The sequence below is a fragment of the Hetaerina americana genome, unplaced genomic scaffold (assembly GCF_022747635.1).
Source record: "Hetaerina americana unplaced genomic scaffold, ioHetAmer1.1.p SCAF_4, whole genome shotgun sequence".
NCBI lineage: Eukaryota > Metazoa > Arthropoda > Insecta > Odonata > Calopterygidae > Hetaerina > Hetaerina americana.
Window position 1 is genome coordinate 29,088,984 of NW_027286985.1, and position 27,467 is coordinate 29,116,450.

General features: G+C 40.9%; 1 protein-coding gene across 1 annotated transcript in view; it reads right to left on the minus strand.

Moving 5' to 3' along the window:
* Ets65A (DNA-binding protein D-ETS-3) overlaps positions 1 to 27,467 on the minus strand; it is a 185,345-nt gene that overhangs the window by 53,061 nt on the left and 104,817 nt on the right. The window contains exons 4-5 of the mRNA XM_071590294.1: positions 23,071 to 23,118; positions 8,574 to 8,763 (exon numbers count right to left, since the gene is read on the minus strand). Coding sequence (XP_071446395.1) covers positions 8,574 to 8,763; positions 23,071 to 23,118 — 238 coding nt within the window. The remainder of the gene's footprint in view (positions 1 to 8,573; positions 8,764 to 23,070; positions 23,119 to 27,467) is intronic.

Consider the following 27,467-nt stretch of genomic DNA (forward strand, 5'->3'; position numbering starts at 1 on the left):
GAGAAAACAGATTTTAATTTGTGATTTGCTAAACCTAGTGGGTATTATCGTCATTCATTTGTATACATCCTTTTTTATCTCCCTTAGTATCCATCTGCTTACATAATGAAAAGACTCGTAAAAACTTTGATATGGGGCGTATTTATGTGTGGCACGGAAACGTAATCACCGAAGCAGGATGTTAGAAGTAGATTGGAGGCTTTTGAAATGTGTTTGTATAGAAGGATAGAGTGGGTGAAATGGACCAAAAGGAAAACAAATGAGGAGGTACTAGGTAGTGTGGGCGAGGAGAGGGGTTTGTTGGGAGAAATCCTAAGAAGGTAGGAAAAATGGATGAAGGGTGCATATTGTACGGCAGTGGGATATTGAAGACTGTAATAGAGGGGAGAATGTTAGGCGAACGAGGAAAGGGCAGGGACAGGATAGGGATGTTGGATGGGATGAAGGGAGGAAGGAAATACTCAGAGATGAAGAGAGGCCTGATGTAGAGTAGGTTGCTGGATTGTGTTTTGTTAGGAGTCACAAAATATTTATTTGTTATTTGTTTCCATCCAAAAAACTGACCTTAACCGGTAGATTGCCAGATAATAATAATATTAAAATCCATGCCTATATATACATATATATGTAATTTGGTTCATCTCAGTGCCTCACAAAAATTATTGTCTTATATTTTTTATAATTTACATATACATTATACCAGATTCTTCCGCTTCGTTCGCAACATTTAAACTCTTTACGTCTTATTTTTAACAGTATTAAGGGCATCATATTTTGCAGCGTACATTAAAATTTTTCAGCGCGCCGTTTAACCCAATTCACTTCGTCTCTCAGCAGGATGGAGGGAAAGAAGTGGGACAGGGGAAGGGATGGGGGAAGAGGCGGAGTGAGGGAAAAAGGAGAAGACGGAAAAGGTTTGGGGTGGAGGGGGCGTCGGGTGGGAAGGAATGGCGGGGGAGGAGTGGAGGAAAGGTGGGTGGGGTTGAGGAAAGGGAAGGGCAAAAGGAAATTAGGGCTTTCCTCGGCGTTTTGAGCCCGGGCGATTGGGGCGCCATTCCGTGCCGACCGGAGACATGCACATCCTGCCTGATTTCCTAATAGATTCCGCGCATCCGAGGGCGGTGAGGGGGGAGGGGTAGGAAGGGAGTGAGAGGGGGGTAAGAGTTAGAAAGGAAGAGAGTAGGGGAGATGAGGGAAGCAGGGAAAGGGGTTTGGGAGGAAGGAGTGGGTGGAGTTGAGAAATCGGTAAGGAAAGGGATAGATTCTGGGTTTATGCGGCAATGGAGTGAGGGGTGGGTTGGCAGAAGTCCTCCCGTAGTCTTAATGTCGGTTTCAAACATAATATAAATTCTAAGTTTATTTAGCGCTGTTTTCTTAGGGGTATTATACAGTTTGCCATAGTATAAAATTGCTCACTTAAACATGTACAACTTATAATTAGCAATGGGTAACTGCCCGATGATTTTATTGCAGAAAAAGTTGAGATGTTTCTAAGGCGAAAGTTACTATCATACTCAATTTAGTTGATTCCACAATTATGTCTTAAAATTACAATTTTTTTTACAAATTATTTAGAATAATTTTTGGCAGTATTATTAATTAAAACTAAGGATATAATTGTACAAATTTGGTTAGGAAAAGTCAATTTTGCAATACTGTATGAAGCAGACTGAAAATTAGTAATGTTCATAATTTCCAGTACCCTTTCTCCGGAAAATAACGAAGCAATTTAACATGCAGCATTTTAATGATGAAACACAAGTAAATTTAAATATTTTTAGTGTTGATTATAACTGGCTCTAATTTTGTGAGTATTAAAAGACTGAAATTTAACTACCCCGTAAGTTATCGCCTATTTGTTGGGTCCCTTAAATCCCCACATATTATTCGCAGAATGTTTTTGCTCGTAGGCCAATAGGGAAATAAGAATCGAAGCTATACGATGCCACCGTGGTAAACGAGTAAACAAATTATTTCCTTAAAAAACTGCATGAGTATTAAATATTTCCAATGTCATTTTTTTTGAACTAATAAATACCGGAATTTCAAAATGAAAACTTCATGGGAAAACAAGAAACAATTTAATGAGGATAGGATTTGTGGATATTTTCATTTGGAACTCAGATTGGCATGAAAAAAGCTTCCTGTATTCATTTATTCTCCTGTCGTCCAGAATGAGGAGGCAAAAAAGACAAGAGACCAACGGCTCATAAGTCATCCTGTTCAATTTGCTGTCAACTGAGTTAATTCGGTACTGGCTATGCGAAATTGTGTTAGGAGAAATTTGTGGTTTTTGCTTATGTATTACTTTATCCAAGAGCATCTTAGATCAACTTTAATATATTCACTACACAGAGTATCAATTCCATTGAGCTCTGCCAACCAACGAAAATATTTTAGAAACCTTCAGTGAAACGATCCCAGTAAAATGAATTGTATGTATACGAGCTTGAGACATGACGTCAAAATTCGGTGACCAACGGCCCACGGATTATAGATAAATCACTACCTCTCTAATTGGAATCTTGTATTGTATCCCTATTAATTACTAATTAAGTAAATTAGTTTAAAAAACAGTTAGCGAGTAGACTCTGGATCCGTAAAAAGAATCATTGAAGAGTTGTCGATATTCATTTAACCGGAAGGAACTGTAGGTAAAAATGTTACAACCACTCAACGTTATGCTATCGCGCTTAAATTTTGCGAATTTCGAGTAGCAGAGTTGGGAATATTGAACATGAAAATCTTATTTCACAATTTCCCAAGTAGCGATTAAAATTGAATTTATCTTTTAAGTATTGGAGAATTCTATTACTCATATGAACCCCACATATTTGAGTATAATTAATCCTCGGATGATTCAGAATTAGTCTTTGACAAGGCTATAGATATCTTTGTAAAGTTAAATATCATGGTAGACCCTGTCAAAATTCTTACCCTAAACAATACCTAAGGGCCAGTTGTCTGCGCTACTTCTATACTATAGATCTGAAAACGGTGTTCCAATATCTACTTCTATCTGACTATCCGTGATAGGGCCTCGAGTTTGATGACCAAAGTTGATAAATTTGTCGGTGGTGTCCCATTCCCACTGGTGCATTGTGTGTAAATCAATGTATGTATTACATACCCCGCAAGTCCCCACATGGGCGTGTGGCATGGGTATGTTAAAAAAATTGTTTTTTTTACTTACTAATTATTGGAAGAATTTAATGTGTTTTGTGAAGCATTGATCGATGGAAAACACGAACAAAAAGATCTTTGCATAAAAAATATAGGGGTATTTATATCCTTTTGCCGTGATCGCGGATTACGCTAAGGGGAAAGGTATTTTAAAAACGCTCGGGACTACATTTTATGAAGCTTTTGACCTTTACCTAACGTACTCTTCATGTTGCCCGAAGCCTTGAATCTGCCTACTTAAGTGTGGGGTCTCAAATATTTCCCTCATTATTCTTCGTATGCAGCACGAAGGCCGTACTGCGGATGTGGACACTTTCTGAGACCGACGTTTAATTGGGACCTTTAGTCAGGGATAATGTTGTTGACGCCGTTTCTCTCTCTCCTCCCACCAATTCCTTTTCTAACTATTCGAGCTGGCCACCTAGCCCACAGTGCGCATATGACCTGAGTATTCGTCGGGCGCCTCCCACAATAACCACAGCCACTGCTTCGATTCCTATCTATGTTTACATTAAAAGAGGGTAATGAGAGGGTAAGGGCGGTGAGGTATGGCTGAAAGGGGGAGGGAGGGGAAATGAGGAATTGATGGATATAGGGTGTGGGGGAGAGGGAGCGGGAGGGCGTTCAAGGAGGGGAAGAGCGGCCGGAGGAAACTGAAGCAATAAAGGCGAAGAGCTTGGTTTCCTCGAATGAGGAGAGGGGAGTCGGACGGTCGGGAAAGGGGGGTTATTTTGGACCGGGGCAAGGGGTGGTCTCGCGAGAGGGGGCGGTATGGGGGGGGGACGTTCGTTGCCTTCCCACCCCTACATCTCTTCGCCCCCCCCTCCCTCCCCCGTGCGGTGTGTGTAGGGGATTCCGGGTGGAGTTGAGAATGGGAGGGTGAGGAGAGGTGGGGAGAAGAGGGAGGGGGTTGGCGTAGGGAGGTACTGCGCCGTCGCGACAGCAGCACTCCACACGCCGCGGACAGGGGAGTGGTGGCGGGCAAGGGCGGGAGAGGGAGAGAGGGGAGGCCAAGGGAACGCCATCGCAGAGGCTCATATCGACCACGCGCCCGTGAACTGGTTGGAAAGGGAGGTGGGGGTATAAGTGTGTGTGTGTGGGGCGAGGAGGGTGACGGGTTTAGGGTGGGGCGGAGTGGGTAAGAGAGAGAGAGAGAGGAGGAGATAAGGAGTGAGGTTGTGTGAGAGGATGGCGTTGGTTGGTCGGATGTGAGGGAGAGGGGTGGGAAGGGTTGGGGCAGAGGGGAGGGTAGGTGGGTGGATGGGGTGTAGGCGAAGGTGGGGGTGTATCACACCATGGAGGCGTGCAAACACACTGTCTGCTTGCTTGCTGCTTCTGCTGCTGCCATTCCTCTCTCCCTCCCATCTCCCTGCTTGCCTCCTCCACCACCGACTTCCCTCCTCTCGGATGCCTCCTCGCGTTTCTATCTTGTGGCATCTCTGTGGGTTCAAGGGTTGTGGGAGGGGGGGGTCTCAGTACGTGAGTTTATTAATGCGAGGGAAAATTTAGGGCGGTTTCTGCTGTTGCTGATCGTTTTGCGAGCTCGTGTGATAGGGAATTACTGAAGTCTTTATTGGGGATTGCCGTTAACTTCCACGCAAAAAATATGCAACAAGCCACAGTGCCAAAGTAACGCAATCAAGTTGTTTCTTTTGTATGTGGCGATTTACCAATATTATGCCCGTAGCCTTCTAGGCCTTTCAAACATACCCTCATATCAAAAGACGTAATATGGGATATCAGTCGAAAGCGTAGTTTAATTACTATATATTATGCTATGATTGATATTGAATCGTTACTTGAACCCTAATATCAAAATTTAAATCCACCCAATATCCCCAGATATTATAAAGGGTGTGTTACGCTGTGTATTTGGTCTCTTGGTGAATTTCAAGAATCTTTTGGAAGTCTTGCTTATTTCTTGATTAGAACTTTTTCACTCAGCATGTTGGAAGGGGATACGTTTCAAAGTCCGTGAGATATCATTATTCAATTTTAATTTTACGTATACTTACATGAGAAAATTCATTTAATCAGATAAAAGGTTTTTTCTGGAGGGATGCCAAACTCTTTCCAGGTATTAGCGTGAAATATTTTACAAATGTAGGTTTTTATACTATATATATATATATATATATATATATATATATATATATATATATATATATATATATATATATATGCTGATATTCTATAGATAAAGAAGTACATATTTGGTCTCATTGAGTATATGACAAGCGATTACTCGTCTTTATGCGGTTTTTATCGCTCCAGACGAACGCCCCGGGTCACGTGATTATACTCCGAGAGTGTGGTGATTATGTAAATGAGATTTATGGAGGACTGAGCATAGCGTTCGATGTTTTGTACGTGTAAATGAAATACTGCCACCTAAATTGGTGGCTGCGGTGGAAAATCGCTTGATTTTGTGACTATTTGGTTACATTAGCATCAAAGCAGGCTAATGACTACACGTCGTCTATGCACTGGCTGATCTGTATTTTTATCCGGCGGATGAATTGTGTATGAAATTTAATAACGATAATATTTTTCCAGGGAAAAAGGTAATTTGGGGCTTTTATTCGATAGCAGAAAACGTGCATCAACTGGGTAATCTTTTGTCACTCATTGTGCAATATATTTTTACGATCATCCTCTTGTGGATTAAAGGGTAAATATATACATATACGCGCGCATTAAATCGATCACCTTTCATAATCTGCTTATTTGGAGTATAACTTTAAGGGAAATATCATTCAAACGCCTATAGAAAGTTTCGCGCCAGCATTATCACTCTTTATTTCATTGATTTCCAAATTTGACAAGAAAATATATTCATTTACAGATGTATAAGCTGTTTTACAGATTACTATTTTTAAAATCTAACGTATGTCTACCAAAGTTGAAGTGATTATTAATCTAACGAGTGGATATAAATTTACAATTAATGCGCGGGCATATATTTCAATCCTTTTATGTCTCTCGGAACGTGAACGAACACCCGCTGTAATATTTCTGACTCTTTGATTTCTCTTCAAGATTACACGCAATATCTTATCACACCTTGGGAGAGTGTGACCGTTAATCAGCATTCTTTTACACGAGACTCCGGCAGTGTATTTCCGCCAGTCTTTCACTTTGTCCGTATATAGATGAAAACCTGTCGGGAATTCGATGCTTCAGGCATTTACGTCCGGCATGGGCAGTGGAAAAGCCATTTCTTCCAATCAATTCCTTCGAGGAGATGCATTTATGATCGTCCTGTGTAGCCCACTTCTTAAAGATATCAGGCTTTGTCAATCTTTAACGACGGAAACGTCGCTTTATCTGAAAGGTTGTTCGATTTCATCGCGGGAGAAACTCATTTCGCTTGACGGAGCGTCAATTAAGATAAAAACCTTATCGCGAGGAAAGACGTAAACTTTAATAGCTCTCGGTTCCTCGCGTAATTACAGAGGAAATTTAAATAAATCGCACCGTAAAGATGTCCGATATGCGCGAGAACTATTTAGACGAGGAGAATTTAGATATGAATTCGTGAAAATCAAGAATTGCTTACTGAAATGAGCGAAAACGCTTTTCTGCTAACCATCTGAAATGAAGTGAGTTTTTCCTTGAAAATGGATGTCAAATATAATGTTTCCTCCTGCCTATGTATTGATCGACTTAGAAAATCTTTAATATCTTCGTTTGAAGGTTATCACAGTGATCAGAAGGTTTGCTAAATAATGTTATCGGAATTTTCTGCTGCATGTGGAGTATATTTAAAAAAAACCTCAACGTTTCAATCTACCAACTGAAAACGACATCTGGAGCAGACTGAAGAGTTCGTTCATCTAGTAGATGTAGATATATTTCGCTGAGACGATCACTGATCGTTGACGATCAAACTTAAGAATAAAAAAATGTAACCTCAATTCTGAATAAAATTGATATCTGATCAACAATGCGATGAAACTGACCACCTAATACTTTTGAATTTTAAATATAATATACGATAGTCAGCGTTCGTCTCAGTGGAACAAAAATGAGGGGGCAAAAAAAACGGACTTTGTAGTCAGGTCCTGTTGATATTATTAGCGGGTAGGTGCCCCGAGCGGCTTGCCCGGGAATCGAACCCAGGCCCTCCATACGTTGGGTAAGTAGTCCAACGCTCTACCACCTGGACTACCGCGACCCACCATATATATATATACATGATACTATGATTTTTGTTGGATTGAGTTGAGAAATTTTAATGAGAATGATCATAACGCAAATATTGGAAATCAACTTTATTTTTTAATCCCCTTGGGAGACGTGCTGTGTATCTTCTACCAAAATGATAATTTCAAAACTAATTCAAAGATTGAAAAGAAAACAATTTTCCAAAATATTGAAATCAATCCGCGATGATTCAGCATGATCATATTATCAACGCCACTTTCAATTACTGTTAATATATTTTCATGAATTAGCTATGGAAATCGATAATCTCCGATTATTTTTATTTGAATTTGAATTCCCAGTTTATCCTTCCGAAATGCATTTGAATGGGTGAGTGTTTTTCAGGTTCGTATGGTAGAGTTGGATGTAAGATATTGTAGTTTCATATTTTTGTCTCCTAGTTCTTGCCAGCAGACCAATCTTAGCTTTGAAAAAAAATATTTCAGAGAGCTTATAGCAAAAAACTTGCGCAATGGCAGTGAAAACAAAATTTTAACAGCCAATATAAAAGGACGACCTTTGAGAAGTACGAGTAGTTAGGGTTACTACTAGTATATGCAGGCATTAAAAATACATTAGAGTAAGAAGTGGTTATGACCGGGATAAAAGACAATGAATAAAAGTGTACTCCTCAAATTATTTTTTGGAAATGAAGCTTGGGTATGCTAAGATAAGCATAAAGGCTAACTAAATGCTGTTGGTATGGTGTGCCTAAGGATTTTACTTTGTGAAGAAAGGGAGAGATAGAGTGGGAAATGAATTGACTGGGAAGTAACTACTGACAATCTAAACGTACGAAATCAGCGAGTGAGCTAAGCTCTTATAGATCACATTGGGGGACTATTTGGATGCCGAAAAGCTAAAGAGGTACATATGAGAAGATAGATTAGTTTGAAAGAAAGAGGTTAGTCTAGGAATCCATGGATGTATATTATCGAAGAAAGCCTGAAGAAAATGAATATAATGAATTAAGAATCATGTATGCAACTATTTACGAATGGGAGAGAAGAGAAGGGAGTACGGAAGAACGGAACTGCATTGAATAAATTATTAAGGGGAGTAATTTTTCCTGAAGTAAATTAACATCGGGTATTTTACTTTGCCTCCTCCGAAAGGGAACGGCGTGAAGGATATGCAAGCAATCAGTGAATACTTCCTTCAATCCGCGTCACTCGATGACCTACCTGAGTGCTCTGCTCAGTTTGTCGTAATTCATGTTTGGCTTGGACTTCCGCTCGCCCCACCGCCTCGCCACCTCGTCCGGGTCCGTGAGCTTGAATTCGCCGTTCGTTCCCTCCCACGTGATGCAGTTGGCGTTTGAGGAATCCGACAGCAACTCCAGGAGGAACTGCCACAGCTGGATCTGGCCGGACCCTTAAGAGAAAATGAAAATTCGAAACAATGTTTAAGAAAGGGGAAGGGTAATTCGAAACGAATTATCGTTACACTTGACGACGCATTAAACGCAATGATAAGATTCATGATACAGTCATTCACTTGTGTAAGTCGGCTTGAGAATCTGGTAATTTTTTAAATCTGTGGACCTCGGAAATATTCAACTCCCTAACGATGGAACCAAAGAATTTGTCCATCCCTCTAAAACAACGGAAGGTCAAGACACTTCAGTCCGTTTATATTTGAAATGTATGCGAAGAATGTTCGTGCTATTAGTATTTTGGCAATTTTCCGTATGGATTTTGATTTTTTAGTTTCTCATCATCTAAACAAATGTACATTGTAAAGATAAAGAGAGAGTACCATTGGTAATTGTTGACATAACTACTGTCATAGCGATGCGATCACATGCGTAAACGAGAGAATATTATGAGGATATTGGTGCGTCAAGCATAAGCTGTTTTATTTCATAATAGAACATTTGTATGTAAAGTAATATCCTGAAGAGCTCATAAGATGGGTGTTCTAAGTGTCCCACAGCGGTTATTTACTCTTTTTCCCCTAGGACACTAAAACACATTTCCGCCATTCTAGGAAGTAGGAAGATACACCAGAACAAGATACAAAGTCGTGGATATTTAAGCCTCATACTCATGATCAAAAGTACAGGAATAATTTCCTCCTCCAATACGAATTACCGAAGTAGCAGGATTCCAACATTGGTGACGCATGAACACACAGTAGAGCGGTCTTTTGATTTCACGGTATCCATTGGAATTCTTTCTCAGCAATTAGGGGCCATTCATTCCTCGATGTCATCCTTGTAAGTTAAGCTAGAGCACTTATAATTCTCAATGCCCTACACATACTTGCACTGCCGAGATTAACAGAGAGGTTGTAGAAATTTTTCATTGAGTAAAATATATTGTGATGAAGTTGTCGACGAACCGCGCCGAGCAACCCAGTGAAAATGAAGATTAAGAGGCCATTTGAACACAAGATATTTTAGCGCAAATATAAAGAGAACGTCGATTAAGAGCAAATTCAAAGCGGGTAACTTTATTTGACGACTTCAAAATATGAATGGGAGATATCACTTTGAACTGGTTACAATAATTGTTGAAGGAAAATACTTTTAGTTTTCATCGTTATCAAGTCATTGCTTAGAGAGTGCGACATTTAAATTTATAGCATGCATTTTTGAACGATTATTATAGTTTAAAACATTAATACCGGATATATAATAATTTTTTCTTCAGTAATTCGCAGTAATGTAGGATTTCAAATGCAGATTTTTGCAGTAGGATTCTAAATGCGTATACCGTATTTATGTGGCTTCTTTGTTTTGATCGACTAATTTAATGTCCTACGAATCCTCTGGTAGGTATCCATTATAAGGTAAATGCCATTGGTTCCTGTCGTAAAGATTAGTGTTTAATTAATAAAAATCACCCTCGGGTGCATCTCGTTTTTTTCTAAATTAAAAAGTATATTTTAATCGGCTGGTTTTCTATTTCATGCGCCATTCCTTTTTCACCTAATTTTGATATTATGGTTACGTTGCAGCTATTGACACATTTCTTTCCTTACCACACTCATCAATTGCTTAATCTTTCTCGCACAATTTATTTTTACTACACAATCTTCGCCTCGGCCATCATTCCCTTTTTCTCATTCTTTTTCACCATTTCCGCAGGCCTCGACCAGACTCGGTGAGCGAGATCTAGAATACTTTTTCTACGCACAACTTTGAACTCGCAGTAAGAAAAAATGACAAGCACATGTGGCTATACACTTATTTCCCAAATCCTTATGCTGACCGTATCTCTCATCGTGCAATTTCCTGCACTGGCATAAAATGGATTAATATCCTGCCATTTAAGCAGTTGCTTAATGAGTCAATTCCGCTCAGCATGCTCGTTTTGTTTTCTGTATTCACGTGTACATGTATATGTTTGCTCCCATCTCGCTATCTATCCTCAAACAATTGTGTGCATCATTCAAATGGCTGGTTACATCATGGTCAAATCTCTGTAAATACATGTAGTGATGTTTTTCTATTAATTGTATCAGAAAAAAAACAAATTATTCTACATTTAAAAATTTAACTAACATTCGAGGGACTGTTGATTTTTTTCTGGACTGGGTTAGTTGAAACAAAAGATCTTTTCCATTTTTATTCATTACTTTATCTTCTCTTTTAGAAATATAATCTATATTCTAATTATTCTTCACATGAATGAAATTTCGAATTATTGCTACCCACCTCGTATTTACGGTTTTATGTTGATTGATGCTTATGACGATGATATTCACACGTTCTCACACAACACTTGTACTCAGAGAACACATTAAATCCCGTGGAGTGGCATTCGTAGTTAAAAAAAATAATTCTGTCGCCAGCCGCAACTCGTGGTGGACTGTGATCATCCTTCATTCCTCGGCGAAAGCGTCATCGAAAAATAAAAACTCCGAGATCCGAATCAAAGGTTGAAAACTGTCGGCGAGAAATATGGGGACGTCCAATGACTGCATTCGGGGGGGGGGGAGGGGACGTGATAACAATAATATCCCTTCGACTGGAACGTGGGGAAGAATGGAGAAGTGTGGGGAGGAGGAATTGTCGGCACGGCGCGTCCGAGAGAGGTCAATTGACCGTAATCAACACTGCCAAATTACCATTGCACATATTTATCTCGAATTCGGCGAATTTGACCATTATCTCGAATTCAGCGCATTTGACCAAATCGAATCATTGTGTGTCGCGGGACGAGGGAGGGAATAATAGGAGAAGTGGGCGTGGAGAATGGGGGGATGGGGGGGCAGGGGTGTACGGTTTGGGGGAAGGCGCGGACGGGGTGGGGTCGGAGGGGGGGGAGAGACGGCTGGGGTAGGAGTCGTTGCGGGCTACAATGCAAATCGACTCGTCCAATGATTTATATCGCGCACAATGTCCACTCGCATTCACTCCACCCTTCCTCCGCGTACCCCCTTTCCTTCCCTCGCGCCCCCGCGCCACCCTCTCCCGGGAGCAGGCCATTCGGGGGTCGTTGGATTCCGATGCTGCTATCTGCTCCCCCTCGTCCTCCCACCCACTCTCAATCCACTCCCATTTCTCCCTCTCTCGTTCCCTCTCATCCTCATACCCTATTCCTTTTCCTTCCAACCTCTACCACGTTCCCGCGCACGTAACACGTATTTTCCTCTGTGTTCCCACGGCGAGTTATATTTGCGGAGTGATTTTTTTGCTCGTAACCATATACTGCTCCCTCCCATCAAAACTTAGTGCGTCCCCATGCCCACCTCTGTCCAAAAAATCTAACAAAAATGAAAAAGGAAGGTGGAACTCTCCGTCGCCATTTCACGCGTTGGACTTCATTTGACTTCGAAATCGCCACCGCCGGATCTATTTTGCGATTCAGAGGGTTGGGGATCGTGGTTCAAAGAGTAGGGATAAGTTGAAAGGCAGTTAGTCCTCTTCGGCTATTTCTTTCTGATTGGGCATCGCGCAGTGCTGATTTATGCTACCTTGATCTCCTTGTCTCCCTCCCCAGCCTAGTTGTCATATTTTCTGCTCTCTCATCTCCATCCTATTTTTCCCTCGCATCTCATATACGTGCTTCTGTACAAATCACTCACGTTTATGCGCTCTCCTGACAATGCCGTTTCCTCCTTATACGCGGGCATGAATTCCCGATTGTTGCCTCAAAACTTGAGGTCTGCTATGGGCAACGTATTTCAGAGATTATAATTTGCGTGGAAAAAGGTTTTTCTCGTGTCACGCTCGGCTCAGAACTGACATTTGCTGTATACTTCAATACTTACAGATTTTAATGCGCTGATGATTTTGATGTTGCATTACTGCTTACTACACAGTCTCTTTCGTGGAACTATCCTCTTTTGATTAAGTGGATTTCAACATTGATTTGCTAATACAAAATTTAAGAAAGAGTTAATTTTGCTAATACCTCTGAAATACTTGTTACTCATTACATTTTTGTCAGACATGAGGCTCGGTTTTCAAATTCGAAGAACTCTTTGGTGACTTTTAAATGTACTTATTGAGGATAGAATGCGTTGTTTTATATATAATTATAAAATAACTTCTATTTGAACACTATTACAAGGAAAATCATGTAAACGGTCCAATGTATAGGTTTTGCAGTTCTCACTGCGTCTTCGATAGTTTAGAGAGTTTTTCATCGCCAACTCTCTTAGCATGATCGATCAGCATGATTTCAAATGATCTTTTTGGGATTTCCTTAATTTTCTATTTCGTGTTTGACTATATCTTAAACTTCACTGCTTCACGCCACACTTTCTTCCACTCTAACCTTACAACTAACTGTCAACATTTCCGTATACACGTCACCATAACTGATAGAATAAACATTAGGTTTTATAATGTTTCTTAAGAAACTTAAGTGCTTATTGGTAAATAAATATTTGCCCTTAACACCTCAGATTTCACTTACTAATGGTCGGGTAGGATTGATGCGGCAGTTATGCATTTACTGGAGATGCTTTCTTAATATCTTTCTCCATAAATGTTGGGCCGCTGTCATTCCAGTCCGTTTTATTTTTTGTCCGCCGTCTCTATTTTGGACGCTGCGCTTTGGAGGCAAATCACCTTTGTGACCACGATTGCATTCTCTCGTCTGCGGTATGTTCGTCGTCTGGCACTCCATCCCCCATAATGATTGCTCCTCCCTCTTCGTACGCACCGGGATGTCATCACATGAATGTGAACATTCAACGCCCGAGACGCGTTCAATGCCGACGCATTGACGTAACTGCGCACACCTCCATATGTATGTGTCTGTGTGGAGGCATAAGACTTACCGCGACCGGTGTCCGTCTGTCCCATTCTTCGGGACGAAGCAATTGTTAAGTCCTCCTCTACACCGTGTTGCACCCCGTTTCTCCCATCCCTCCCTAACGATAAATGCGTCACAGATGCATCCTACGTCAATCAAAGTGTGTCTTCCCACCACCCTCCCACCAGGTCTCTCCCCTCTTATCTCTCTCTCTCACGTATGCACACATAACAGTCACTCAGAAGCCCGCACTTTTTTCAGCTAGCGGTCTCCCATTCCCTCAACCGACACTCGAATTCGGGCTCCCTTTCAATAGATTCCCCCGATCTCTATCCCACTCCGCCCCATCCGTCGCCCGTGCAGAATGGTAGAAACTCAACCCGGCGATACACTTCCTCGATATGCCTGATTCCCTCCCTTCCTTCTTTCGCTCGCTCCTCGCCTCCCTCCATGATTCCTCTGCCACAGTTGATTCGTTCGCTCCGCTCTGAGGTGTTGCTGTCAGTTCATTCCATAGGCAAGTAGTCGAGGCTGCCTCTAGACGGCGTGTAGCATTTAGTAGCTAAAAGACCTTTCTGATATCTATAGAGATCAAGGTATCTGTATATTTCCCAGGTTATCACTATAAATGCACGGAGATATTTTTATAAAGCAATGACAATGCAGGAAATAAGAATGGAATAGTTGTAATTTGGGTACACATTATTTGATTTCAATGAAACGCTGGCAGGGACATTGACGTGTTAAGTAAAACATTGACAGGGCGGTCAGACATAGAGAAACTTTACTTGATGATTAAGTTTTTTTCGAAATTGGAGTTGCATTCGTAGATTAGTTTTATGTCTCTTGGTAACAGGCCATTTGTATCTTACTTGGTCCATATTAAGAACAAAAGAAAATAAAAAAGTGTAGAATAAGCATAGTCTTTCGAAACTGTATCATGTAAGTTAATATTTTACAACGATGCATGTATCTGCGGTGAAAGTATGAGACTAGGTGGAATAAATTCTTTAATAAGTCCTTTATTAACCAAATTACTCTGGATATGGCTTAAGAATTATCACAAAGAATAATGTTAAGGTCTTCCCTAATGTTTGGAGATTCGAATACTGCCTCGTGTTTGGTACATATCTTCAGAAGGTGGCGAACAGTCACAAAGGAATCGCAAACCTCGCGCCACGGAAATCGTAATCAAGTTGACGTGACACTATAAAAATTGTTAGCACAGGCGTTATAATCACAATATTCAGTCTAAATGGAAGAAGATTTAAAAATTATGAATATGAAAAGCGTCCTAAAAATTTGCCGTTTCTACTCTACGAGAGAAACTCATTTATGCGATCGTGACCTTCAGTCGGATATGTTGACTCCTCTATCTTCGTTAAAAAATTAAGTTTCGGAAGGTATTAGAGCAAACATTCGTCTCACTTTTATGTTCACATTCTGCCGGGTGTTAAATCCGAGCCCTTTCCGGACCTCTTGTCCTTTCCGTTCCCGGGCGGAGGGTGGGGGAAACCACCCGCGTCCATGGGATAACAATCTAACCCTCGAACGATTTTTCTGTTTTAATTTTTTCCCCTAAATGATCTCAGATTTTTTGGGCGATAAAAAGGATAGAGTGACCGAGTGAAAGGCGGTGAGGTCCCAGATTGTGTGTGCATAGTGTGTATAATTTTGGGTGAACTAGGTAGAGCGAGACCTCGATTAATCGCTTTACCTTCGCGTAAAGTATTCAATCTACGCCACCTCACAATTACCTTGTGCAATGAGGCTGTCTGATGTCGTCACGTACCTACTTTAATTATTTACAAAGAGAGAGAGAGAGAGAGAGTGAGTAATGGGTCTCTGAAATTGAGAAAAAAAGATTTAAGCATATTTAGTTAGAAGAGTAATGGTTACAGTGAATCTGGTATCAATTTGGTTGAGTCAAGGTGAATCAACGATTACGGTTGAGTCAAGGCAAAACTCAAGAGAAGCCTTTCCTGACATAAATTGAAGCTTTATCAAATTAAGTTAGAGGGTTTGTAGTGCAAATATAGACTGCTTCCTTTCGTCAATTATTGGTAAAATTCTCAGAATATTGAGAAGAAAATATTTCAGGAAATGGTTCATGCGTGAAAGGCGTGAAAGGCTTAGGACTTACTTGTGAAAGGCACACAAACTTCCACGGGAAATAATACAATTAGCTAAAAGGAGGCAGTTGATTATAGTTCAGATTTTTGAAAAACTACTCGTAACATTCTGAACATTCGTCTATTAGCTGATTACATTTCTCATCCTTAAAAATACTCGAGTTTTTCTACAATAACCTGAGCGTCTAATATGGTGACTGATACATGAGAAATTATATCTAAAATACTACACACTGTATGTGGTAAAATTCAATATCTAGGGATTAGAGTTGAATGTTTATTAAAAAGGTTTAGGAAGGAAATTTTAGGAACGGAAAATCCTTCAGTTTTTTGATGCTTTAAATCGTAACATAATTATGTCTAAACTCAAATATTTTTAATACCATGAAAATATGAAAAATATGCTTTCCAGGATTGGGCTTTTCATATTGCGCACATTGAAAGTGCATGGGATTATCGGGTATAGAGAGGTGTCATAACGAAGTTGTCACTTAAAAGCATAACTATGTTCAATAATGACTCAGAAATGGACCTGGTTATTTCAGTCCCCAATTAAGTTAGGGCTGTCCAATAGTGTGATTACTAATGATTTGAAAATGACATTGAAGATTTTATTTTCTTGTTTGTTCAAGAAATATCAGTTCTGCAGCGACTGGCCACGAAGAAAACAATCAGCCACGCTTTGGGAAGTGATAAGAAGATCCGCAGGGAAAGAAAATGAGCATTAGACAGGTAACTCGAAGGCATGAGAAAAGTAGAGTGCCATGAGAAAACTGACTATTGGTGGATGAAAATAAACGGACACACCATTAAAGTTAAAGGACATGTCAGGAGATACAAATCAGTAGAAATAACACCATCCTGAACGGGTTTTTTAGAAACTTACTTTTGATCCTTCATTTTGATTCTTTTAGAGGGAAGACTTGATTTTTATTTAGCCTTGTGGTCGATTCAAAAATAGTTCGGAGACTGTAGGAAATTAACCTTAAAGGTTCGTGAGAAATCATTATTCCAAGAGATTTTTATCGTGGTAATTCGTTCTGGGCCTAAGTGAAACATCATGCAAGCAGGAAAGGAAGAATCCTGGATCCCAGGAGAGATTTTATAAACCCTCTCCATCTGGCCTCTCGCGTTCTAACCAAGCTGTAAAATGCTCAAATTACCCCTTTACCAAAGAGAATGGAGGGGACGGGAAGTAGACTGGCGTTGTGTTGACCGGGTCCAATTTGAATCCCTATCGGATACGGCGACTGCGACAACGGACGGTCGGCGACCGTGCCGAATTTTTTTTTTAAAAAAAGGGAACCATGCTTCAAAAGTGTCTCTCTCTCTCTTTCCCTACCCTCCCCGGAATCATGACTTCCCTGCGTGCTTATCTCTTCCACCTTTCTTCCGGCGCGCAATAACCTTCCCTGCGCGCACCTTTCCGTATATGCTAATTCCTTCTTTCCGCCTCTCCCGCCCGTGTATGGCTAATGAGCCAGTGCCCAGGTGCTGCCGCCGTGGTGTATCGCGGTCGCGTCACCCGGTCCGTCCGCAACCGCCTACCCGAAATTCACCCAAGCATCCCGGCGCAAACACTCCGGCTTTCCTCCTACTCCTTCCTCTCCTAACTTCCCCCCTGAATCCGCGCGGGACGTAATTCATCATCGTCCCCCCTCGCCGGGGCTCATACGCGATTCATTACTTCTTATTTTTTTGCCGCCGTCCTGTACGTCCTGCTGCACACCTTTCCCCGGTCGGGTTGTTTGCCGTAGAGGGAGGGAGAGTGGACGCACTGACCGCTTCCTCTCCATCCTCCTCCGAGCCGCTTCCGCGGAGGGGATAAAGCTTGGAAGGGTGGTTGTTGTTCCGGGCTAAATATTCAAATGAAGTCCTTCCCAAACTTCCTCCTCGGCCGGCGGTCAACGATTCACGTTGCTCCCTTTCCTGTCCCGCCCCCGCCTCGCCATTCTTTCCAAGTCCACTGCGGCGTTTAAATCAGTAGACGACAGTCATGAACTTTGGGGCACCCCCGGTCGTTTCACTCTCCAGAGGGTGTGTATGTTGGGGATCGTGCTTGTTGGTGGAGGTATCGTTGGCGTATGTCGGTGGCTTTTACCCCGTTTCCTCCAGGTCGTGAAGGATCTGACGGAATTTATTTTTTTTTCGTGTTTCAGGGATGCTTCGCCGGAAATATTGTGACCGGCACTTTATACGAGGTCATGGGTGAATATTGGGGGGGGGGGGATTTGCTTTTTTTACTCTTGTGCTCAATTCTCATTTTTGGGATGGCAAAGAACCTTACTAGCGACAAAATTCGTGCGAAAATATGAGAAAACTCCTAAGAAGGCGAGATAATCGAAAGTATACGTAATTTATTTTACATGACAACGATTTAATTAGGGAAATTAATGATTGGTTTCATAGTCTTGCATAAGTTTTGATATGGCCAAACGTTAGAGACATGAATAGATCAGCTACAGATAAAATTATTGTATTTTTATAATTTTGGTTAGAGGAGGCTTGCAAAATTTTAGAAAAAGTGTCAAAGGCTACTATTTTTATTTTTTCATTTTAGGAATTCCATTCATATATATCGAGTCATATATATACCATACTATTTAATATTACTGTATGTTAGGAATAAGTGAAATATGCCAATCAACGCAGGAAACGTTGCTACATGGATGGTATAAGATAGATCTACCTTCTATACCATATTAGATTGGCCTAGCGAAAAGTGGAATTTTATTTATTTGGAATTAAATTATCTTTTTACTGAGCAATATAAAAAATTTTTTGCATTGTGCCTCAAATAATTATCGCCATTTCCAATTAAATATTTTTCTCAATTTATAATGGTGTCATAAAATTAAAAATTTCATTGACATGATTTTATTATAGACAGCTAAGGTTATTTTACCTCTGATTAACGATTTATATCAAATTGTATTTTATTTTACTCCGTTCATTTTGGCTTTCTTATACACGATAGCCCATTTTATATGTCACTTGATAGTTATTTTACATAAATAGTCCTTTCACTATAAACCATTACACACGTTTAAGTGATAAATTTTCTGAATCGTGTGCACCTAATTTGGCCTAGGAACCTGAAATTCTTATTAATGCTGTTAGTATTGGAATATTATAGTTATAAACCTATCGGGTATCAAAAGGAATTGGAGGTAACAGTTATTATCGGAAAAAAATTTCGAAAGGTTTAGTTATGATATTTAATGAGACAGGTACTCTTGCTGAAGTTTTATAACAATTTTTAAAAACCAAATAGTTTTGATTACCTAGATTGTACAAAACCTAGATTAAATAATATTCAGCAGAAGGAACTTTCGTATAGGTGTCGTAATTTTGTGAATTGTCTCATCGGGGGAGGTATAAAAATAAAATTTCGAGTAACTTCATAAAACAATATTAATGTTAAAAACCTGATGAAATGTACAATTATTCATGAACTAAAATACATTAGTTCAACGATATTCATTTAGCTCCACGCATTTCAAAGAATTTCATCATGAATAATGTTGTATAATCGAGAAAATGTATACCGGGTATAATTATCAAATTCCACTCACTTTATCATAACCTGCTCTTCTATGGATCTTCCTTTCCTAGGAAAGTTTGAGAAGCGTTGAGTATTTTTGATTAATGATCTCAAATATGGCTATCGATTCCGCCTGCGACAGAGAGATGACGCTTATGCATATAATGCATGTAAATTTCTAATATATCCCTATGACTTGGAATTTGAACATCCACAAATTGGTTAAAATCTTCCAGCCAAATCTTTGTCATTTCTCACTATCGCACTTCCAAATAAGTTCTGCCCAATGGCGGATGAAACAGAAAAGTTTATCGAGCATGCGTTGAAAAAAATTCCGGACTACATTTTTTGAGCTATTACTAGTGTGCCACTTCGATAATTGGGGAAACATTGATGGTTTTTCCACGCACATATTATAAATGTACCCCATTTTGTATAATTTAGATTAGGGCAACCGTGACCTCGGGACCATTAACTTCCCACACTAGCCACCTTGTCGGTTATTCGCCGACTCATCTCCTTCCGTCGACCCTTCGTCGAGGCGCGTGGCGTCAATTTGCTGTCACCCGAGGGAAAACTGAACCCCAGACAATGGGAAAGTGAGGGGGAAAGAGGAATAAAAAAATGCAAATGTTTTCCCAATGAGGAGACAGGTTTCCGCCACCTCGTCTTTCGTCGGCTAACACAAGGCGATCACATTGGCGGACGCGCCTACCAACATGGGGGGGGGGGAGATACGAAGAAGGACAGGGAGATAGGGGGACGAGGTGGAAAAGTCATAAGTTGAGTGGACGGAAGAGCGAGGAGAAAAAGTTCCCATACCCGCCCCAAAAAAAGCAGAACGTCGTACCTGCTGCGTGACCGACTTCGGACGTGGGATAGGTCGTGGGAGTCTTGTCTTAAAAAGACTTAACGGCGGAATATCGAAACGTTTATAACAGAGATTTGACGGGAGAAAGCCTAGATGATATTGATTTAAATATTGATATAGATATTGGACCGTCAGGGGCGTAGTCAGGGATGATGAGGCGGAAGTAGTGTTGGTGAGATAGATGATGACTACGGTACCTTGCCGCGATTCTAACGCTGGAGAACGGTATTAAGCCCCAAAGCGTTTGCCCTATTTTCAAAATGATAATGCTTTCTCCAATGTTATCTGGCCATGAAACCCTTAAAAAATTCCAAGGAAATATAAAGGATCTGATATCATTTCCTTCGTCTCAACCCTGACGAAATACTAACCGCTAACTTATCGTGTGTATACTTAAACCTTTAATCGCTAAGGGTTCCCGCACGACAGTCGTTGACAATCTACGGCTTGCATAATTTTAAGATTAGGCTCTCGTAGGATGCTGGACGATACTGCTTCGAAATCAGAGTGTTTAACTTTGTTTTTTTAATCGAGGTAGAGTAATTACAGGGGCATGCGATCCTCAATACCAATTCGGATATTTACGCTCCGACCCGCGGCAAAAAAAAAGAATTGATGTGGACCAGCCTCGGTGCGTAGGGAACAAATGAGATGTGCGCGTACGCTATCGACGAGGACACACGAGCGTGAAACCAATTTGATGTTCGCGCGTGTTTGTTTTACGTCGCCTCCGCGCGTCGCGCCACGCTGCGGGGGAGGGGATGCAAAAGAAAAACAAAATCCGATCGACCATTCTCGGCACGTCTCGCGCTTTCAGAGGTGCGTCGCCGGGGGCACGGGAACAAAAATATAAAAAATATATATATACGTGATGGTCGTGGTGTGTGTGGGTGGGGGTGAAACATGCACACGTACACACCTCACTCCGCCCACGCCATTTTTCAAAAACGTACCCCCTCGGGGGTCTCACGCACGGGCTGGGAGTGCGATCCCAGCGATGAAAGCAAACCACCCTCCTCCTCTCCGCGCCCTGGCCGACCGCCCACTCGCCTCCTCTTCCTCCTCCTGCTCCCCGAGCGAGCCGGGTGATATTCGGCCCGGGCGGTAATTACGCGGGACGCCGTCCGGAGCGTGCGAGGCGACCGCTCGGCCCGGCACGTGACTACCGAAGTCACGGCCCGACACGGCTGCCCTCGTCCACGCTACCCTCCCCCCACCCCCTTTTGCCAGCAAGGTGTAGCGTCGAGTCATCTGCTGGGGCGGCGGGGGTGTCGGGTGGCGTTGAGGTGAAGGGGCGGGCTTAGGGTGGTCGGTATGCCGCGAGGGTTTGGGGTCAAGTGCCGCATGGAGTAATCTATCCTAACCTTTTTGATGGCGAGTGTAATTCTTGGTCTACAGCTGATGAATACATGCGGTGGGTGCAACTACAAGATCGGTGCGATGCAACATATCGGCTTCAGGGTTTTTCAGAACTCATTATCCGACTGATGACTTCGATGTTCCACCGAAATATTTGTCTTCCCTCACAAATATATTTGTATTATTATTATTATAAGGTAATCTACCGGTTAAGGTAGGTTTTTGGATGGACACAACTACCAAATAAATATTTGTGGCTCCTAACAAAACGCAATCCAGTAACCTACTCGACTCGTACATCAGGTCTCTCTTCATCTCTGTATACTTCCTTCCTCCCTTCATCCCATTCAAGATCCTTATCCTGTTCCTGCCCTTTCCTCGTTTGCCCAACATTCTCCCCTCTATTACAGTCTTCAACATCCCACTGCTGATCAATACGCCCTTCATCCATTTGTCCTGCCTCCTTAAGATTTCTCCCAACAAAACTATTTATGGAAAAATTGCAGAGTAGTATGGATTACATATTCCGGAAATTTTATAAACTCACCCCGGCTAGCTGAGAGACAGAGAGATATCTAGATATTTGTGCAGAAATTCTCCAAAACCTACCCTAACCGTAGAACACCAATAATAATATCTACACACTGTATTACTATCAAATAATTATTTCCAAGTACATGAGAAGCAATTAAGTTTTATAAGTATCATTTTAGGTATGAAGCCCTATAACTGATTTCTCACATCAAAGTATTTTAACAACATTTATGCGGAAATATTCTTAATTCCACTTTAATTTTAGCAGCACGACGATATTTCATACTTGTACCTGCTTCAGGAGGCTATTTAAATCCAGAATAAACTTATTTTTCTCAATTTGTGTACCTCCTCGACGAATACGTAACTCGAGTATGATGAAGATTCCAAAATTCCGTCTTTCGATCTCCTTGCGTTCCCTATTCCATTGATTCCCCGCTACATTTAATACCCTAGCCATTCAGCATCCTTCCCTGGACCTCTTTTCCTCACTCGCCGCTTTCACCTCCTTCCTTTTACGCCAGAAAACCATTAGGTCTCTCAGCTTGCATGTGTGCTCTAAAGCTATGTTGTAGCTGTTCTTGAAATTTTTTTTGTCAAATTTTCGTTATTGTTTACTGATTTTTCCTTTTGTTTTATATATAATATGCATTGCCTTTGTGTAATTTTTTGACTGCTTTTTTATATAAATAAAGACAATTGCAAAATTTACGGTAGTTGTTTAAGCGCCCGTTCATCTCATAATCATCGACTTCTTTGAAATCCATTTTTACGTATTTACTGCTCGTGAGTGAATCCGTTGAAAATATTCTACAGAAACCGTTCCGAACTTTAATTATAAAACTGTCACATTTGATTTTTTACCCTTCCGTCCCGGGGAAAATTTCGAAAAAGTTGCCCCTGACAGATGATATCTAAATGAACTAACTCGGCGAGCGGGGCGGGATAGCGGTTTAATTAGCGGGTAACGACGCTATTCACATTCTCGACTTGGTAGAACGTGAAACAGGAGAAACAAAAGGAACTTACCTGAACTTGCCAGTCTACTGCTTGTGGGTCCGAACATCTGATATGGATCTGAAAGAAAGAGGAAAAAGGAAATCGTTAATTCGTACCGTAATGTCATTTGATGAAAATCATCTCTCCTTTCGCTCCACGCGATATTTTAATAAGAATGACGTGACATACCGGATCGTCGATAGTCGAGTGAGGGCTTCATTCTTTGATGAATTTCCAGTGCTTACGGCGTCGTCAGATGATCAGATGATGTTTGTAAAAATGTTAATGTGTGAGTGCTCATGCAAGGAGGAAGACTAGAAGATTCTATTTCATCTTAGAGGGTTGTCCGAGAGTGAAATGTTGGATGATTATAGGAGGATTAATTTCTTTCTTAAAGGTATCGTCGTTGTTTCTATTAATGTTAAGTTGATTTACAAATATGTGAATGTCAAAAATATTCGTATCTGGAAGTTTGAAAATTCGAGTATGAAGCTGCAAGATCAGTTTATAAGCCCCATCACAAATTTCTCTTGTTTCAACTACAGTATGACTGTTTACTAATAGTTTATACGTTATAAACATGTTGCAATGAAAGCTACATTAATCGAAACAAAGGTACATATTTAATTATCTTCAATTTCAAACTTTTAGAATTTGAAAATTTTTCAAAGCGTAATGGTATATTAATGAAGTGAATGAAAAACCATGATATATTCGCTCAGCAGAATTGCTTTTATGGTGCAACTTTTATGGTGGTGATTGAGTACGGCAACCAGGAATATTTTTACCTATTTCAACTGTATGTTGCAGACAACCATCCAGGGAAACTGCGTAAGGGTTTATAATCTAGGAAAAGTGAGATCATTGAGAGGAATTTCAAAAAAGATCGATTAAATTCCATTGTATCATTTACTGTGTGTCGGCATCAAGGTGATGATGCCGATTCATCTATTTTGACCCTTGGAAGTGAAATTTTTTCCGCTAAATTCATTCTTTCCGATGAGTCTTTTCTAGAGTAAGCCATAGCGTATAAAATGGCTCATTTTACGGTCATCATTGGAATTAGTTTTGAATCGCGGATCTATCTGCTAGCATTTCGGGACCATTAATTCCCTAGCCTTTCGCAAACGGGGCTATTTACAAGCCCTTGCCCATTTTGAGCTCCCTGCAGCCTATAAACTGCCCACGAGTTCCTCCTATCCGGGGGACAATTTTACCCTCCAAATGTCGGATACTCATGGCAACAGCTGACCTTTCCGATTGGAGCGTTATTATTTCAGAAGTCAATCTATTGCTCATGAAATGCCCGTACGAACGATGAGAAATCGAATTGAATTAATTTATCGGCAAACATTGGCTGGAAATTGACGTGTAGATGGTCGAAGGGGAACGTCCATTGATTGCGAGGGGAGGGAGGCATTAAGGCTTTTCCGCAAAGGGGAGGTCATCGGAAAATAGACGGACGGTGATGGGATATATTTAGGATTGAAGGAGGAAGGAGAGAGGAGGATGAACGACTTGACGGATTTTTATTGACGGTTCCCCCTTAACCAAAGGACAGACGCATGCATTGAACGCCGAGAGATAATTCTACCCAAAATGCTGGACAATGGTTTTTGCCTGCACTTTTATCGAACAATGCAGATTCCTTTTCAACGCTAAAATAAAAAAAATACGTCCTCTCTTCTTTGTTTTAGTTAACAAATTTGCCTAATCAGTGCAGAAAACGCATCATGCGACTTTGGATGTAGCATTCTTTGTATGTAAACGATGAGAAGTAATAAGAATGGATTCAAAAAAGTGTCGGAAAGTTCTATATTCCGATTTAAATATGAAATTGAAATAAATTTATCAGCAACTGTCAATCTAAATTGCGATTAGGGGAATTGATAATATTATTAATTATACCTTTGGATGAATATACTGACCTGCTTCTCTTCATTCAGTTTCTATTATATGTGTGCACAAAAATTGTACAATTACTGCATACAGTTTTTGTCAATGGTTTGACAAGTTCCTACATACTCATACTTAGCGTATAAAAACGTAAGATGATGATAAGATCTGTACACCGGACTTAGTACACCGGACGACAAATATCAAAAGGGCGTAGAATTGCGCGCTTGTTGAAATTTCGGAAAAACTTACGTTCAACCAAATTAAAGTTTTTCATATTTTACGTTCTAAAATTGTTTGAAAGATCGAACTGAGAACGAAAAGGATTGACGCAGAAGTATTTGTAATTTAATTTTCACTCTCTGTCATTGCGAAGATTTAGTGGGTGCATAAGATGCATTCCAATATGGTGAATAATAATCATAGCAGATGTGAGTCATCGCGGTGTATTTCCATCTTTCCATTTGTTTACGCTGAGGTCTCTTGGCTCACGTCTTGACCATTTGTAGTGGCCATTAGGCGTGGCGGAGTGGGGTTTTAGAGGATGAAGGCGGCGGGGGAGGGGTGTGCGAGTGGGGTAAGCGGGGATTGGGAGAGACCGGAGGCAATGTTAGCGATACCACTCTGTCCCGGTGGAGCAATCATCCGCTCCATGAGACAACCGTTCGGCTTCCCAACCTCGAGGCAGGAAACGTCTCCCCGCTCCCAAAAACCCGTCTTCGGACGAACCCACTACACATGTCCGAACTTCATTTCTCCTCACCGAGCATCATCGCCTGAGCGCACGCTTTCTGTCTAGCAGGGGAAGAAAAGTTTCCCCACGATAGACTGTCCCGTCGTCCCCCAACGTCATCGCCCGACGAAAGTCACATAATATTCCCTCCGTCTCTGTCCTTCTTTACTTCAACAAAGCCACAAAAGGGTGCCCATATATGCCTAGATAACGTATTCTCTTATTGTTTCATGTTCGAATTGATCCGATTCATGAGTATGTTGAAATAACATTCCAGTGTAGTAATTCGTCCGTCAGATGGCAGTTTAAGCGAGGTATATTTATTATCTGGTTAAAATAATAATGTTAATGTCGAATTGATGGTTTCTGGCGTAACTTTATGGAACCGATTCATTATAAATAAATGAAAGGACTAACTCTGTAGTTCCACACGAACTACAAAGTTACTACTTTGTAGTTCGTGTGGAACTACAAAGTTAGTCCTTTAATTTATTTGTTAATGTCGAAGTTTGATTTATCTTCTCTATTCCTTCAGAATGTAATTTATGGCCTGTCAGCCTTCACCAATACCTCAGAGGTCGCATATCTCAAACAAAAAGCTGCAAATACGAGTATATTACCCACCGTGAGTCAATTTTGGTGTGTGATTTCAATTTCTTAAATGCAGAAAGCCAATATATTTGTTTTAAGATTCAGTTTATACGTCAGGTTAAAAAAAGTGTACGTGCCAGCTAGGGGCGGATTGAAGTAGGCCAAATGTAAAAATATTCCCCTTTGATAAATATTTTTAGTTCTTGACTTTAGATATCTGTTGTCCCACGAATATAAAAATACTACCTTGATCAAAAAGTTCCCGGAATAACCACCGTGTGGCGCTCCCATCGTTCCGATTTGAGTTCTGTTTTTTTTGTTAAATTGGTACATCTGTTGTTGATATTCCCTTTAAATCTTAGTGTCATAACTTGACATTTGCAAAAGTTACGTAGCCAAGAGTACATCTATCTCTGTGTGTGTTGGCGATTTTTTACAATTTCAGAAATGGATTTAAATTTGCAACAACGAACTTGTATTAAATTTTGCGTAAAAAACGGATTTAGTGGCGCACGGACGTTGGAAATGTTGGAAAAGTGTTTCGGCAACGATTCTCTAAAAAAAACGGTCGTTTACCAGTGGCACGAGCGGTTCAGAAGTGGTCGTGAGTCAATCGAAGATGATGAACGCAGTGGCAGACCATCGACATCGAAAGTCGGTGAAAAAATTGATAAAGTAAAAGAAATGTTGGTCAATAACCGCAAATTAACCATCAGAGAAATAGCGGAGGACTTGAACATTGCCTATGGATCCGCCCAAGACATTGTGGTTAATGATTTGGGTTTCCGTCGTGTAGCAGCAAAGTTGGTGCCAAAAGACCTCAATTTCATGCAAAAAAGAGACCGTGTTGACGTCGCAAAAGACATGATTTGCGAGGCTGAATCCGATCCCACATTCATCAAAAGGATCATTACTGGAGACGAGACGTGGGTTTATGAGTACGACACGCAATCCAGACATCAGGCAAGTGAATGGCGTTCACCAAATGAGCCGAGACCAAAAAAACCACGTCGTTTTCAGTCAAAAAAGAAGGCAATGCTGACGGTTTTCATGGATTACAACGGTGTAGTGCATCATGAATTTTTGCCAGAAGGCCAGACAGTAAACAAAGAGTATTATTTGGGCGTTATGAGACGTTTCCGTGAAGCAATTCGCCGAAAGAGACCAGAAATGTGGGCAGAAAACTCGTGGATTTTGCACCATGATA